Source organism: Hordeum vulgare, chromosome 1H, assembly GCF_904849725.1.
Source record: "Hordeum vulgare subsp. vulgare chromosome 1H, MorexV3_pseudomolecules_assembly, whole genome shotgun sequence".
Classification (NCBI taxonomy): Eukaryota; Viridiplantae; Streptophyta; class Magnoliopsida; order Poales; family Poaceae; genus Hordeum; species Hordeum vulgare.
In genome coordinates, this window is record NC_058518.1 from 4,289,923 (window position 1) to 4,306,150 (window position 16,228).

General features: G+C 38.9%; 2 protein-coding genes across 2 annotated transcripts; one reads left to right on the forward strand and one right to left on the reverse strand.

Moving 5' to 3' along the window:
* Positions 1-8,804: 8,804 nt before the first annotated feature.
* Positions 8,805-12,447, reverse strand: LOC123425231 (rust resistance kinase Lr10-like). The gene is made up of 3 exons (XM_045108938.1): positions 11,535-12,447; positions 10,330-10,353; positions 8,805-10,128 (listed from the first exon to the last, which is right to left on the reverse strand). Exons 1-3 carry the CDS (start codon positions 12,340-12,342, stop codon positions 9,056-9,058), a joined length of 1,905 nt encoding a protein of 634 aa, XP_044964873.1. The 5' UTR covers positions 12,343-12,447; the 3' UTR covers positions 8,805-9,055.
* A 360-nt stretch (positions 12,448-12,807) lies between these two features.
* Positions 12,808-15,446, forward strand: LOC123425325 (rust resistance kinase Lr10-like). Its single transcript, XM_045109041.1, has 4 exons — positions 12,808-13,503; positions 13,769-13,815; positions 13,992-14,173; positions 14,295-15,446. Exons 1-4 carry the CDS (start codon positions 12,847-12,849, stop codon positions 15,419-15,421), a joined length of 2,013 nt encoding a protein of 670 aa, XP_044964976.1. The 5' UTR covers positions 12,808-12,846; the 3' UTR covers positions 15,422-15,446.
* The last annotated feature ends 782 nt before the right edge of the window (positions 15,447-16,228 follow it).

Consider the following 16,228-nt stretch of genomic DNA (forward strand, 5'->3'; position numbering starts at 1 on the left):
CTGTTTGAAAAATGTTTCAGTTTACACGGTAGGGAAATATACAGTAATGAATGAAAAGATTAAGAAAATGTGCTAAAATTATATCATTTGTACAAATAAGTTTTTGGAGGAGCTACATACTGCTGCAGAGACAACTTTGACAACAACAAATGAAGCAGGACTGATAGCATATGTCGATTTCACCATTTAAACAACTTTTCAGTTTCACATAAGAGAAAAATATACCATGATGGTACGAAATTGTACAAAACATATTACAAGTTGTCCGATTTCCACATTTAAGTCGTTGTGTGAGGTATATAATGCATCGATAACTACTCTTGAAGATTGAAATGAATGAAAGGCGAGTGGAATATGTCGAGATGCTATGTAAATATGTTTTCATTTTCACATGAAGTGAAAATCTAGAGTGTTGAATCGAGAGGCTACGAAAATGGTGCTACAGATGTATGATTCCTATATAAGAGGAGCTACATACTGCTGCAGAGACTAACCCCGAAGCATGAAATAAAGGAAAGGTTGTTGTAATATGACTTCTATCCTATTTTAAAAATGTTTCAGTTTATAGGATATGGAAATTTACAGTGATGAATAAAAAGGTTATCTAAACCTGCTAAAATTGTATCATTTGTACAAATAAAGTTTTGGAGGAGCTACATACTGCTGCAGAGACAACTTTGACATCAACAAATGAAGCAGGACTGATAGCATATGTAAATTTTGCTATTTAAGCAACTTTTCAGTTTCGCACAAGAGAAAATATACCATGATGGATTGAAATGGTACAAAACATATTAAGAATTGTCTGATTTCTACATGTAACTTGTTGTTTGAGGTACATCATGCAACAAAAACTATCATGTAGTATAGAATTGGTCGAAAGGCTACTGTTATCTATCGACGATGCCATATAATATAATTTTCAGTTTTAGACAAACGGAAATCTAAATTGACTGATTAAGATGATGCGAAAATGATTGTAATGATGTATAATTCCTACATAAGGCTGAGCCACATACTGCTGCACAAAGTAGTGGCAAACTATGAAATGAAGAAAATGATGTTGTAATATGGCGACTACCCTATTTGAAAAATATTCCACTTCCCCGGGAAGAGAAAATCTGTATGTAATGAAGAAAACAGTTACGAGAAAAGTGTTAAATGATATCATTTCATATATAAGTTGTTGGAGGAGCTACATCTTGCTGTAGAGACATATTCGGAAGCAAGAGATGAAGCGTGATTATTAGCATATGTCGATTTGTCTATTAAAAAAATATATTTTCAGATAAGATAAAATATACCATGTTGGACCGAAACAATACGAATAATATTACAAGTTGTCCGATTTTCACATGTAAGTCGTTGTGTGAGGTATATAATGCAACGGTAACTGCTCTTGAAGATTGAAATGATGGAAAGGTGAGTTGAATATGTGGAGATGCTATAAAAATATGTTTTCATTTTCACATGAAGTGAAAATCTAGAGTGATGAATAAAGAGGTTACGAAAATGGTGCTAAAGATGTATGATTCCTATATAAAAGGAGCCACATACTGCTGCAAAGACTAATCCCGAAGTATGAAATGAAGGAAAGGTTGTTGTAATATGAGTTATATCCTGTTTGAAAAATGTTTCAGTTTACACGGTAGGGAAATATACAGTAATGAATGAAAAGATTAAGAAAATGTGTTAAAATTATATCATTTGTACAAATAAGTTTTTGTAGGAGCTACATACTGCTGCAGAGATAACTTTGACAGCAACAAATGAAGCAGGACTGATAGCATATGTCCATTTCACCATTTAAACAACTTTTCAGTTTCACGTAAGAGAAAAATATACCATGGTGGTACGAAATTGTACAAAACATATTACAAGTTGTCCGATTTCCACATTTAAGTCATTGTGTGAGGTATATAATGCATCGATAACTACTCTTGAAGATTGAAATGAAGGAAAGGCGGGTGCAATATGTCGAGGTGCTATGTAAATATGTTTTCATTTTCACATGAAGTGAAAATCTAGAGTGTTGAATCGAGAGGGTACGAAAATGGTGCTACAGATGTATGATTCCTATATAAGAGGAGCTACATACTGCTGCAGAGACTAATCCCGAAGGATGAAATAAAGGAAAGGTTGTTGTAATATGACTTCTATCCTGTTTTAAAAATGTTTCAGTTTATAGGATATGGAAATTTACAGTAATGAATAAAAAGGTTATCTAAACGTGCTAAAATTGATCATTTGTACAAATAAATTTTTGGAGGAGCTACATACTGCTGCAGAGACAACTTTGACATCAACAAATGAAGCAGGACTGATAGCATATGTAAATTTTGCTATTTAAGCAACTTTTCAGTTTCACACAAGAGAAAATATACCATGATGGATTGAAATGGTACAAAACATATTACGAATTGTCTGATTTCTACATGTAAGTTGTTGTTTGAGGTACATCATGCAACAAAAACTATCATGTAGTATAGAATTGGTCGAAAGGCTACTGTTATCTGTCGACGATGCCATATAATATAATTTTCAGTTTTAGACGAACGGAAATCTAAATTGACTGATTAAGATGATGCGAAAATGATTCTAATGATGTATAATTCCTACAGAAGGCTGAGCCACATACTGCTGCACAAAGTAGTGGCAAACTATGAAATGAAGAAAATGATGTTGTAATATGGCAACTACCCTATTTGAAAAATATTCCACTTCCCCGGAAAGAGAAAATCTATATGTAATGAAGAAAACGGTTACGAGAAAAGTGTTAAATGATATCATTTCATATATAAGTTGTTGGAGGAGCTACATCTTGCTGTAGAGACATATTCGGAAGCAAGAAATGAAGCGTGATTAGTAGCATATGTCGATTTGTCTATTTAAAAAATATATTTTCAGATAAGATAAAATATACCATGTAGTACCGAAACAATACGAATAATATTACAAGTTGTCCGATTTTCACATGTAAGTCGTTGTGTGAGGTATATAATGCAACGGTAACTGCTCTTGAAGATTGAAATGATGAAAAGGTGAGTTGAATATGTGGAGATGCTATAAAAATATGTTTTTATTTTTACATGAAGTGAAAATCTAGAGTGATGAATAAAGAGGTTACGAAAATGGTGCTAAAGATGTATGATTCCTATATAAAAGGAGCCACATACTGCTGCAAAGACTAATCCCGAAGTATGAAATGAAGGAAAGGTTGTTGTAATATGAGTTATATCCTGTTTGAAAAATGTTTCAGTTTACACGGTAGGGAAATATACAGTAATGAATGAAAAGATTAAGAAAATGTGCTAAAATTATATCATTTGTACAAATAAGTTTTTGGAGGAGCTACATACTGCTGCGGAGACAACTTTGACAGCAACAAATGAAGCAGTACTGATAGCATATGTCGATTTCACCATTTAAACAACTTTTCAGTTTCACATAAGAGAAAAATATACCATGATGGTACGAAATTGTACAAAACATATTACAAGTTGTCCGATTTCCACATTTAAGTCGTTGTGTGAGGTATATAATGCATCGATAACTACTCTTGAAGATTGAAATGAAGGAAAGGCGGGTGCAATATGTCGAGATGCTATGTAAATATGTTTTCATTTTCACATGAAGTGAAAATCTAGAGTGTTGAATCGAGAGGGTACGAAAATGGTGCTACAGATGTATGATTCCTATATAAGAGGAGCTACATATTGCTGCAGAGACTAATCCCGAAGGATGAAATAAAGGAAAGGTTGTTGTAATATGACTTCTATCCTGTTTTTAAAATGTTTCAGTTTATAGGATATGGAAATTTACAGTAATGAATAAAAAGGTTATCTAAACGTGCTAAAATTGATCATTTGTACAAATAAATTTTTGGAGGAGCTACATACTGCTGCAGAGACAACTTTGACATCAACAAATGAAGCAGGACTGATAGCATATGTAAATTTTGCTATTTAAGCAACTTTTCAGTTTCACACAAGAGAAAATATACCATGATTGATTGAAATGGTACAAAACATATTACGAATTGTCTGATTTCTACATGTAAGTTGTTGTTTGAGGTACATCATGCAACAAAAACTATCATGTAGTATAGAATTGGTCGAAAGGCTACTGTTATCTGTCGACGATGCCATATAATATAATTTTCAGTTTTAGACGAACGGAAATCTAAATTGACTGATTAAGATGATGCGAAAATGATTCTAATGATGTATAATTCCTACAGAAGGCTGAGCCACATACTGCTGCACAAAGTAGTGGCAAACTATGAAATGAAGAAAATGATGTTGTAATATGGCGACTACCCTATTTGAAAAATATTCCACTTCCCCGGGAAGAGAAAATCTATATGTAATGAAGAAAACGGTTACCAGAAAAGTGTTAAATGATATCATTTCATATATAAGTTGTTGGAGGAGCTACATCTTGCTGTAGAGACATATTCGGAAGCAAGAAATGAAGCGTGATTAGTAGCATATGTCGATTTGTCTATTTAAAAAATATATTTTCACATAAGATAAAATATACCATGTTGTACCGAAACAATACGAATAATATTACAAGTTGTCCGATTTTCACATGTATGTCGTTGTGTGAGGTATATAATGCAACGGTAACTGCTCTTGAAGATTGAAATGATGGAAAGGTGAGTTGAATATGTGGAGATGCTATAAAAATATGTTTTCATTTTCACATGAAGTGAAAATCTAGAGTGATGAATAAAGAGGTTACGAAAATGGTGCTAAAGATGTATGATTCCTATATAAAAGGAGCCACATACTGCTGCAAAGACTAATCCCGAAGTATGAAATGAAGGAAAGGTTGTTGTAATATGAGTTATATCCTGTTTGAAAAATGTTTCAGTTTACACGGTAGGGAAATATACAGTAATGAATGAAAAGATTAAGAAAATGTGCTAAAATTATATCATTTGTACAAATAAGTTTTTGGAGGAGCTACATACTGCTGCGGAGACAACTTTGACAGCAACAAATGAAGCAGTACTGATAGCATATGTCGATTTCACCATTTAAACAACTTTTCAGTTTCACATAAGAGAAAAATATAACATGATGGTACGGAATTGTACAAAACGTATTACAAGTTGTCCGATTTCCACATTTAAGTCGTTGTGTGAGGTATATAATGCATCGATAACTACTCTTGAAGATTGAAATGAATGAAAGGCGAGTGGAATATGTCGGGATGCTATGTAAATATGTTTTCATTTTCACATGAAGTGAAAATCTAGAGTGTTGAATCGAGAGGCTACGAAAATGGTGCTACAGATGTATGATTCCTATATAAGAGGAGCTACATACTGCTGCAGAGACTAACCCCGAAGCATGAAATAAAGGAAAGGTTGTTGTAATATGACTTTTATCTTATTTTAAAAATGTTTCAGTTTATAGGATATGGAAATTTACAGTAATGAATAAAAAGGTTATCTAAACCTGCTAAAATTGTATCATTTGTACAAATAAATTTTTGGAGGAGCTACATACTGCTGCAGAGACAACTTTGACATCAACAAATGAAGCAGGACTGATAGCATATGTAAATTTTGCTATTTAAGCAACTTTTCAGTTTCACACAAGAGAAAATATACCATGATGGATTGAAATGGTACAAAACATATTACGAATTGTCTGATTTCTACATGTAACTTGTTGTTTGAGGTACATCATGCAACAAAAACTATCATGTAATATAGAATTGGTCGAAAGGCTACTGTTATCTGTCGACGATGCCATATAATATAATTTTCAGTTTTAGACGAACGGAAATCTAAATTGACTGATTAAGATGATGCGAAAATGATTGTAATGATGTATAATTCCTACATAAGGCTGAGCCACATACTGCTGCACAAAGTAGTGGCAAACTATGAAATGAAGAAAATGATGTTGTAATATGTCGACTACCCTATTTGAAAAATATTCCACTTTCCCGGGAAGAGAAAATCTATATGTAATGAAGAAAACGGTAGTGGCAAACTATGAAATGAAGAAAATGATGTTGTAATATGTCGACTACCCTATTTGAAAAATATTCCACTTCCCCGGGAAGAGAAAACTTATATGTAATGAAGAAATTCATGGACATTGTTTTGGAATTTGAAAAAAAAATATATAAAATTCCGGCGCTTTTTTGAATCCTATTTTTAATTCGAAATAAAAATCCGTCAGCATTTTAATTCAAAATTCCTATTTTTTAGTATGCAAAAGTTTTTGTAATTCTAAATTATTTAAATTATAAATAAAAAAAATGGAACGGAAAAATTTAAATAAAAAAAGAAACAATCAAAACAGGCTTTAGCTATTTTTAAAATATTAGGACATTTTTTAAATGCATTAACATATTTTGAATTAGAAATTAAGAATTTTGTTAAATGCCTTTAATAATTTTTAATACATGGAATTGTATTTGAGATCATGGACTTTTCTTATTGTACAAATATTTTTCTAAAATTGCAAACATTTTATTGTATATGCGAGCAGTTTTTGAAGTCACAAACATTTTAATTTTTGAAATGTGTTGATTTATAATTTTTAGTTTATTAAAATTTTAAAGATTATTTGAAGTTCTAAGTTATTTAAAATAAAAAAATAAAACGGAACTGAAAAGAAATAAATAAATGGAACTAAAAGCAGGCGCCTGTGCATGGGCCGGCCCATACGGTGTGTTGGATATTCTCCCAGCATGGAGAGCGTAATATAGGTTGTTTTTACATGGGCCGGCCCAGTCAAAGGTTTTTTGCTTTATGAAACGTTTTCTATTACTTACCGATGGCATGGTGGCTAATTTATGCAAACTTTAGGGGTAATTTTCAAGACGGACGACCAAAAACCGTATTTGCTTTATTATTAGGGAGGGAGGTAAAGATAAAGAAAGATAAAGATAAAGATAACCTCTTTTTTTTCAAGGAAACGGATCATGATAACCTTTTATGCAAACATGATGGGCCCAAAATGGTATTTGCCGCCTATAGAAGTATGTAGCACGGAAACAACAAAGTGACCTACATGGACCCAAACCTGTAAGGGGTTTTCAGTTTTTGTTTGTCTTTTCTTGTGTATCATGTTAGTATTTTCATTGTTCCCTTCTTACTTTTTTTTGGGTTTTCCCTTTTCTTTTTCTCCCGCACCCCCGCCCCCTCTTTTCTCCCTTTCTCCATTTTCTGCCTCTACATATTTTTTGTGTAAAATATATATACGTATTTATTGAGAAATGCATGACTCTTTTCTTAAATATGTGATCATGATTACATGAACATTTTTTTGAGGGACATGAACACTCGTTGAAATTGAAAGAACATCCTGTTCGAACAAGTCAACATTCTAAAAGTAGATGTTTTAAAAAGGGATGAACACTTTTGCAAATTATAACAATATTTTTTAGTATACGTGAACATTGTGTCAATTGCATTAAGTTTTATATAAAATAAGAACATTTTTAAAGTAATTATTTTTATGATTTTTTTAACAAGTGAATACTTTACTCCTTTTCATTATAGATTGGATTATAATTTATATTTTAAGCACAATTCCAAGAAAGAAAAAAAGCATACCTATGTGAATGGGCGTAGTGGCCGCAATCCATTTAAGTCCCATGTGTCCGAATGTTTTCTTCCCATGTGGTAAACTCTTTTTTTAAGGGGGGAGGGTGGGGGGTGTAAACCCTTTTCAAGTCTCACTGTGTCGAATTGTTTATCAAACATGCATTGGCGTGTCGTCCTGGGCCATAAAAGAAGCTAGAGTGGCACCACCAAGGTGGAGGTAGAGTGCCCCATGGCGGCTGATAGGAGGTGAGGCGGTGGTGGACGATTGGTGGTGGTGGGGGGGATGATGCAACAAAAGGACTGAACCTGAGTCGGTGATGACCCAACAACGTAAATAAAGGCGATGACGCAAAATTGGCGGTGAATGCGGGTGCGGAATGGCTCATTAGAATATGAGAAGGCGAGGTAAGAGGGAAGGCCGGGGTGGGGGCAAACGAACGAAGGCAATGGCAAAGGGCCATTCGAGACCGAGAGGAGAAGGTGACATCAAACATCAGTCATGGGTGGAGAGAGACGACGGTCCGGCCGATGCTGGTTCGATGGATCATTTGAGGTGGATGGCGGCGGTGATCAGGGCAAACATAGATGTTGGGGTGGGAAGAAGATGTTTGTTTCCTCAAACTATTCGACACAACGAGTTAAAAAAACATTTAAAAAAAAAGAGAAGTGAGCAATGTTGGACCTCGATCGGCCCGGGAAAGGTGATGGGCTCTGGCCTTGTTGTTAGAAGTAGGCTTCACGCAGGGCCCACTATGGGCCGTGCACACGGATGCTATCCATTCCCAGCCGCCTCCACGCTTCTCCGCCCACCGCCGCCGACGATGACGCCGGCCGCCGCCCACCACTTCTGCCGCCCCGTCCGCTCCCAACGGCAGCAAGCATGCGCCGGTCACCCAAACCCAGCAGCAGAAGCAACCGCAGCCGGCAGGGAGCAGTCACCGCAGCAGCAGTCCCCCCAATCCCAACGGCAGCAAGCAGCAGCTAGCCGAGCTTCGATTCCTCTCATATTCCAATAATATCAAGAGGTACATCACTCCTCTCCCTCCCACAGTTTCTGATTTACTAGTCTGTTATCATACTCAAATGATCGAAGCTCGAATTGAAAATGCTCAAATGGAATTCCGATTCAATGGTGGCATTTTACCTGATGTGCAAGTGAAAATGTGTGAATGTGGATCACATTCACTTTGTGCTGGGAAGGAAAAGTTCCGTCACTAACTGTCGGATGTGGACGGACTGCAATGCAGCGATAATTAAGGTAATCAGCAGAGTATCGAATTTTACACGAGCTATTCGCAACTTATGTAGAGATAAATATGGGAGTAGCTGTTAAAATACAAGTCCAACTACAAATCCTGTATTACAGTGGTAGTGACCGCTGACCAGTGATTATTCATACACCTCCAGATGCAGTGTTGGCAGAGTATATATACCAGTCCCTGAATGCTGACAGAGTATGGTAGTTCCTCCTCTGATTTATTACAGCACAGGTTCATTCTCATATGAGACGAAAGGCTTTGGTGGCATCTGCAGACTCTGCAGCCTCCCTGTTAGCATGTTAACCACCTTCGTCATCGACGGCCGGTTTCTCGGGTTCCACTGAATACACCACAGTGCCACCATCGCCAGCTGCCTCACCTTCTCTTTCTCTTCTTGAGTCGCTTCCAGAGTAAGCGCCAACTCCTCCCCATTGATCACTTTCTCGTAGATCCACTCCGGGAGGTAAACATCGTTCTGGCTCTCAACACTTGGGTCTGAGTTCCTCCTTCCGCTCACCATCTCTAACACCAGCATGCCGAAACTGAACACGTCCGACTTGTACGATACTCCCCCAAAGTTCCGGGAATATAGCTCTGGTGCAATGTAGCCCATTGTGCCTCTTGCTGCGGTTAAGGTGACGATGCTTTGGTCCCTCGCGCACAACTTGGCAAGGCCAAAGTCTGAGATCTTTGGGTTGAAGTTGTAGTCGAGCAGGATGTTGTGAGGCTTGATGTCAAAGTGGAGGATGCGCTGGTTGCACCCTTGATGCAGGTACTCCATTCCTCTGGCGATGCCTAAAGAAATATCTAGCAGCTTGTCTGGTACCAGAAGGTTCTGAAAAATGTTAGGGTCATTAGAGAATATGTATTTCTCCAGTGACTCGTTAGGCATGAATTCGTAAATAAGAGCCCGTCTCATTCCTTCGGAACAAAATCCCAGGAGGCGGACAATATTGGCATGGTGGATTAGTCCGATGGTTGCAACTTCGTTGATGAATACTTCTCCCTCTCCTGTAGAGTTCTCTAGCATCTTGACTGCCACAGGCACTCCATTTGGTAGCTTGCCTTTGTAGACACTTCCAAATCCTCTCTGCCCTACTTTTTCCTTAAACCGTCTTGCCATCTTCTTAACTTGAGAGAAAGTGTACCTCGTGGGTTTCGATGTTCCATATGTCTTGAGAAACATTTCAACCTTCAAATGTATCTCCGCGTTATATCTTGTCTTGAGTGAAAGATAAAGCACAGTGGCCACCGTTAACAAAAGAACAACAAATGCGGCCACCGATGACGTAGCTGAATAAACAAACAATATGACATCAGCATATTCCACTGGGAATTAAAAGCCCATACTTAGTTTTATGTGGATATTCAGATAAGAGCACGTCATGGTTCAGAGCAGCCAACAATAGGGATTTGCATAATACAAATTTTGAAATTAAAATGGTACAGGAACAATACAAATATAAATACGATAGAGTATAAATCAAGTAGTACCTGCGATGACTTTGATACGGGAACCTGCAGATACCAGAAAAGAGAATTAGACTCCAATGATGGTTTAGGAAATATAAATGACTTAATACTTCTTGATTTTTTTTGTAGAACTGTCAAATTGCTTTCGTTGTTGTCTACCGTTGGTGCCATACATTTCCCTAGCGGTGATACAATAGAGCTTTTAATGTTTGATGATAAACAAAGAAACAGTAATCTTTCGGCCTTTTTGAAAGAGAAAATCTTTGTCACAACTGACCAACCATATTTCATTTTTGGAGAGCATATAGGAGAACCACATGTCTTCATATCTAGAAGAGAATGTCATGAACATACTGTGGTACTGGCCAAGCTTTACACTGAACTTAGACAATGACGTTACTCAAGATCCCATTACAAAAGGAAACACAGCCTACCAACTGTTCTATTTTTATGCGTGCTTTGGTTGTTGTGTTATGTTACAGAGGATGTGGTACCGGTTGAAGATTGTGCTGTCGATGGTTTTTTGCTGGTTTCCTTGCTTTCGGCTTGGCTCTGTAATGCGCTTCCTGGAAAACTTGGCAAGGGTTGGTTCTTGGATGGGTCGCTGACCTGAATGGCAGGCTTCATAGATAGAGCACTGGGGCTTGCTAGACATTATCCGGTTGGTAAAATGTTGACCTGAATGGAAGGTTTATTATATTTTTTATAAAAATGATAATTTGCACACTCATTTCTGTTTTCTTTTGTTGTTCAGAAGTATTATGCTTTAGGATTCTGTTTGTATTGAAATTGTGTTTGTGAATTTGTACCAAAGTATTGGACTGATATCTCCAAAGGATTAGTTGAGTGTTGTATAGATGAATAAATTTTATAAGGCGAGTGTTTAATAGATGAACAAAACATTATTTCTTTCCCCAATAATTTTTCAGACTTTTTATGAGTTCAGGTGCTTAGGTCACTGTGCTTGCTCAAGAAGGCTACTTAAATAATTTGTGGTGCTATTTTGAAAGGACAATAGTTGACAGAAATTCTCGTGGAGATTCAAACACCTGAAATTATAGAGTGAAATTTTAAGTCTATGATTAGTCAACTCTCTCCATTTAATACTTTCCTCTCTCTCCTTTTTTCCACTCACTCAATTCTAGTTTTAGACTTCAAAACTTCATTACAAATAAAACAGGATGATGCAATTAAACATGGTTCTAGAGAGTTAGAATTGATCATACCGCCAGGCATACAGAATTGTTCATTCCGTTCTGAGCTGAAAGCGCAGCGTCGCCCACTGCGCTCACATTGTCTGCAATCGTAATCTTCCCAACACACCTCGGTCTCAGCAGAACCGAGGAATGTTTCTGCTTGTTTCTTGAAGTACCCTGGGTCGAATAATGGACTGCAAGTCCAATACATGGGTATCAGATCGCCACGGACATTATCTGAGACTGTGATGACCTTGCAGTCCAACGGAAGAAGAGACATGTCTTCATAACCAGCCACCAAATAAAAGAAGTGGGTTGTGTTGCTAAGGCAGGAGACTGGGCCAACAATCCCATCGGCAGCACCAGGTGCGAACTCTCTTGAACAGTGCACCAGGGCTGTTGGAGAACTCCGGATGAAAAATCGGTCACTACTTGGCATCTCATCATTGAAAACATCAACTTGTGGAGATGATGAGTTTCTGGAGATGACGAGCTTCTGCTTGAGCACCAAACATGGGTCTACAAGCGGGATAATCTTCATTGAAGAACGCCTGTAATCTATGGCGCTAACATTGTATGGGCCAAGAACGGGGTGAAAAAGGATGGTGTCTTGACCAGAGCATGCTAACTTCCTGGTTGTTCTGTCACCACAACCACATGATGATGTATTGCTGGATTCAAGGCATAAAGGATACCTGATCTCTGGGCCGTGTTCGCTGCACTGGGATGGTGGGCAGTATTTGAAGAAATCTTTATCGTCCCATGCCGTTGCCAAGTAGATTCCGTGGTTGATCAGAGGCAGCAGCAGCAGCAGGGCTATGGCAAGTAATTTACGCATCTTTCCGTACAATTGTAACTGAGATGGAGAGGAAGAAGAAGAAGAAGTGGAGTGGACAATGCAAAAAGAAACAACACTTATTCCCCACCATCTATAGGTAAGCAGTCACAGTCATGCTCTACTGATGATGAGGATAGTGTTTAAATTGATAGTCCATGCCATGCTCTTGTGGATTTAATGTGATTGCAGACTTGGTTCAGCCTACTGTCCAGTCTATTGGCAGCTGTCACAGTGTGGAAAATCTCTGGAAACATTGATGGTACAGAAGACTCCAAGTCTTGGGTCGTCTTCTAGTCCTAGCTACACAATCGAGAGAATATCTTCCTCTTTTGAGCGTCATGTATATACCAATGAAGTCATAATCCATATCCCAATCACACCATTAATTGGTATATACAGCTGGATATGATCAACTAGTCGATGTCGATCCCTTGCCCCCCTTAGCACTCTTAACAGAACTAAACTAGGATATCAAATCCCTAGTGCATCTGTGAGAAAGCTTTCATGGGGAACCCCGGTGCATTTCATCGTTCTATTACCCTGCAATCCTTAACTGTCTTCTCCCTCGTTGCAGTTCTTGCAGCAGATCATGTCCAAGGACTAGACGATGGGTGCACACCTTTCTCCTGTGGGCATCTGCAAGACATACGACCTCCTTTTCGTCGGCGAGGTGATCCTGGTGAGTGTGGTGTTGAAGCATACGAGCTGGGTTGCACCAGTAGCAAGGCTACAATTCACATCAACACAGGAACATACTATGTGACTGCCATCAACTACACCGGTTCCTACTTCTGGGTCGTGGATCCCAACTTCAATACCAGTAGCAACTGCCCTCTTCCACAGAGGAATCACCTGGCCTATGGATACTTTGGCGAAATTGATTCAGTTTCACCACCTGGCCTTCGTTATTTGGTCACTCAAAGCTACTACAGAGCATGTTTTGCTAATTGTTCACGAGCAGTAGCGAAGAATAGTGCATACAAGCCCGTTGCTTGCCTGAGTGCCAAAAATTCACATGTTTATGTCTGGGTGTCTTATTACGGGTGTATGGTTGAAGATCTTGAGCCTTATTGTGGATGCCTGGCCAATATTCCATTTGGTAACGAGTATTCTCCTGATTGGCTACAGCTACAGAATGCAAGTTATGCAGATATCATACAAGTCATAAGTAAGGGGTTTACTGTCCAATTTCCTGTGGACACCACGGGGCCTTCTGCTTCTATGAAGTTAAGAAAAAACATCAATTTATGCCTCAACAATTCAATCAGGTGATCACCCTGTGGTTCAGTTTCCTCCCTAATTTAGTTTCTCTACTCTCTACTTTTATCAAGAATTAATGTCGGGCTATTAAGCCCATCTTTAGTAGAGCACCTACACACTCGTCATTAATTCATCTTGTACTTACACACTTAATGCTAATTGGTAGCAAAGGTCTGTTAATCAATTGCACTACTCCATCCATGTCGGGCACAGGTTAGATTATGTCAAATTTTAAAACAACCGTCCAGAATAGAACACATAGTCGAATTACATGGTGGCAAAGTCGAACACTGTTGTTGTTTGCAAATGGGATTGAATTAGTATGCAAATGGAATCCAAGAACCGTGCTCCGTTCTAAATCAATTTCTTTAAAATGATATGATCTGCAGCTACTTCAAGGAGCAATCATCTGGTGCAAGCATCGTGAACTGGACTCATGCTTTTTTCTGGAGTGAAGTGCACTTCTTAGAATGCGTGACTCAGTACTCCAACGATCACTACTACACAACACCGTTTGTTTTGGTTGTTGTGACCATATTATCGGTGATTGCTGTCCCCAAGTTCTTTTTCGGTACGTGAGAATTATATTCCTTTTAGTTTCAAAATTGAATTTACATGCTTTTAATCATCATGGACAAAATCTTGGACATAAGTATCTAGCTTACATCTGTATGTGTCGCCTTGTTGGGCAGTACTATGTAGGTTCTTGTTGGCACCCCTGGCTGTATGGATATTCCTAGCCTACAAGTACTGGAAAACAAGGATCATAATTGATGCAGTTGAGAAGTTCCTCAGGATTCAACAAATGATTGGCCCTACGAGGTATGCCTACACAGACATCGTTGCAATCTCAAGCCATTTCAGAGACAAATTGGGCCAAGGGGGCTACGGCACTGTGTACAAGGGCATGCTACTCCCAGGCGGTGTCCATGTCGCCGTCAAGATGCTAGAGGGCAACTCAAATTGCAATGGAGAAGATTTCATCAGCGAGGTCTCCACCATCGGCAGGATCCACCACGTCAACGTTGTGCGTTTGATGGGGTTCTGCTCGGAGGAAATGCAAAGGGCCTTAGTCTACGAGTACATGCCCAATGGTTCTCTGGACAAGTACATCTTCTCTACTGAGAAGAGCTTCTCATGGGACAAGCTCAACGAGATCGCTCTGGGCATTGCCAGGGGGATCAACTACTTACACCAGGGGTGCGACATGCAGATTCTACACTTTGACATTAAGCCGCACAACATCCTTCTCGACAACAATTTCGTCCCAAAGGTCGCAGATTTCGGGCTTGCCAAGCTGTACCCGAGGGGCGACAGTTTCGTTCCTTTGAGCGCCATGCGGGGAACCGTCGGCTACATAGCCCCCGAGATGATATCCCGGAGCTTCGGCGTCATATCCAGCAAGTCCGACGTGTACAGCTTCGGGATGCTGTTGCTGGAGATGGCCGGCGGGAGAAGGAACGCTGATCCAAACATGGGGTCCTCAAGCCAGGCGTACTATCCGTCATGGGTGTACGACCAGCTGACCCAGGAAGAAGCGGGCGAGATATCTCCAGTTGCTGCCGACATGCACGAGCTGGAGAAGAAGCTGTGTGTTGTCGGATTATGGTGTATTCAGATGAGGTCTCGTGATCGGCCAACGATGAGCGAGGTCATTGAGATCCTGGAGGCTGGGGTTGATGGCCTGCAGATGCCTTCGAGGCCGTTTTTCTGTGACGAAGGACACATCCATGTGGAGGACTCTTACCATTTCACTTCCGAGCTGACGGCGGTCTCGGAGGAGGAATTGAGTGTGGTGTCAGAGGAAAACGATGTGTGAGGTATAGATACAATATGTGGTATTAACTTATATCTGTAAAAGTTATTGTTGTAACAATACGAACCAAGTATAGATGCTTTGTACAAACTGCCTTGCTTGCTGTGCGGAGCAACTTCATCAAATAAGTATGAAATCTTACATCCATCTATTTGTTTGCTCATTACTCTTGATAAATTATGATGAAAAATATTACTTGAGTAGTAAATTCTTGATACAAATAAGTCTGTGAGAGGTGACAAAAGGCTGCCTTTTTCTTGTTGAGAAACATTTTCAGAGAACATACAGTTAGTGGATGAAGATTATCACTGAGAAGCTAGCTTGCATGCATTTTCTTTTCTTTTGCATATGAAAGACCCATAAAACCATTGGTCTCCAATTTCATCACAAATTTATTGAGATGTGGTTTTAGTTTACAGCAACATCATTCTAGGTTGAGTTTCCAGCTGCATAATTGGCATTGTTGCAGTTTCTCATAATCTACCCTTCAGGATTGTGCAAAGACATAGATAGATAGCCTTTTCCCCTCTTTGCCGCTAAGAAATCGTCGCGGTCATGGAATTAAAGAACACATTTAAGAACAGAGCCACATGCCACAGCTGATCTTCTTACATGTTGTCTTCGATCGTAGGCAGGGAAAATAATAATTCCAACTCTGATTTAATGGAACTCCCTGCCGTGTTGTAGTGGATGCATAGACTTGGTGAGATCCAGTCCTGTCAAATGGTACTTGTGTGTGTGTGCGACAAGGGGTGCCATCACAGTGTGGAAATTCTAGTAACAGTGACAGTTGCAATTTCTGAAGAATGG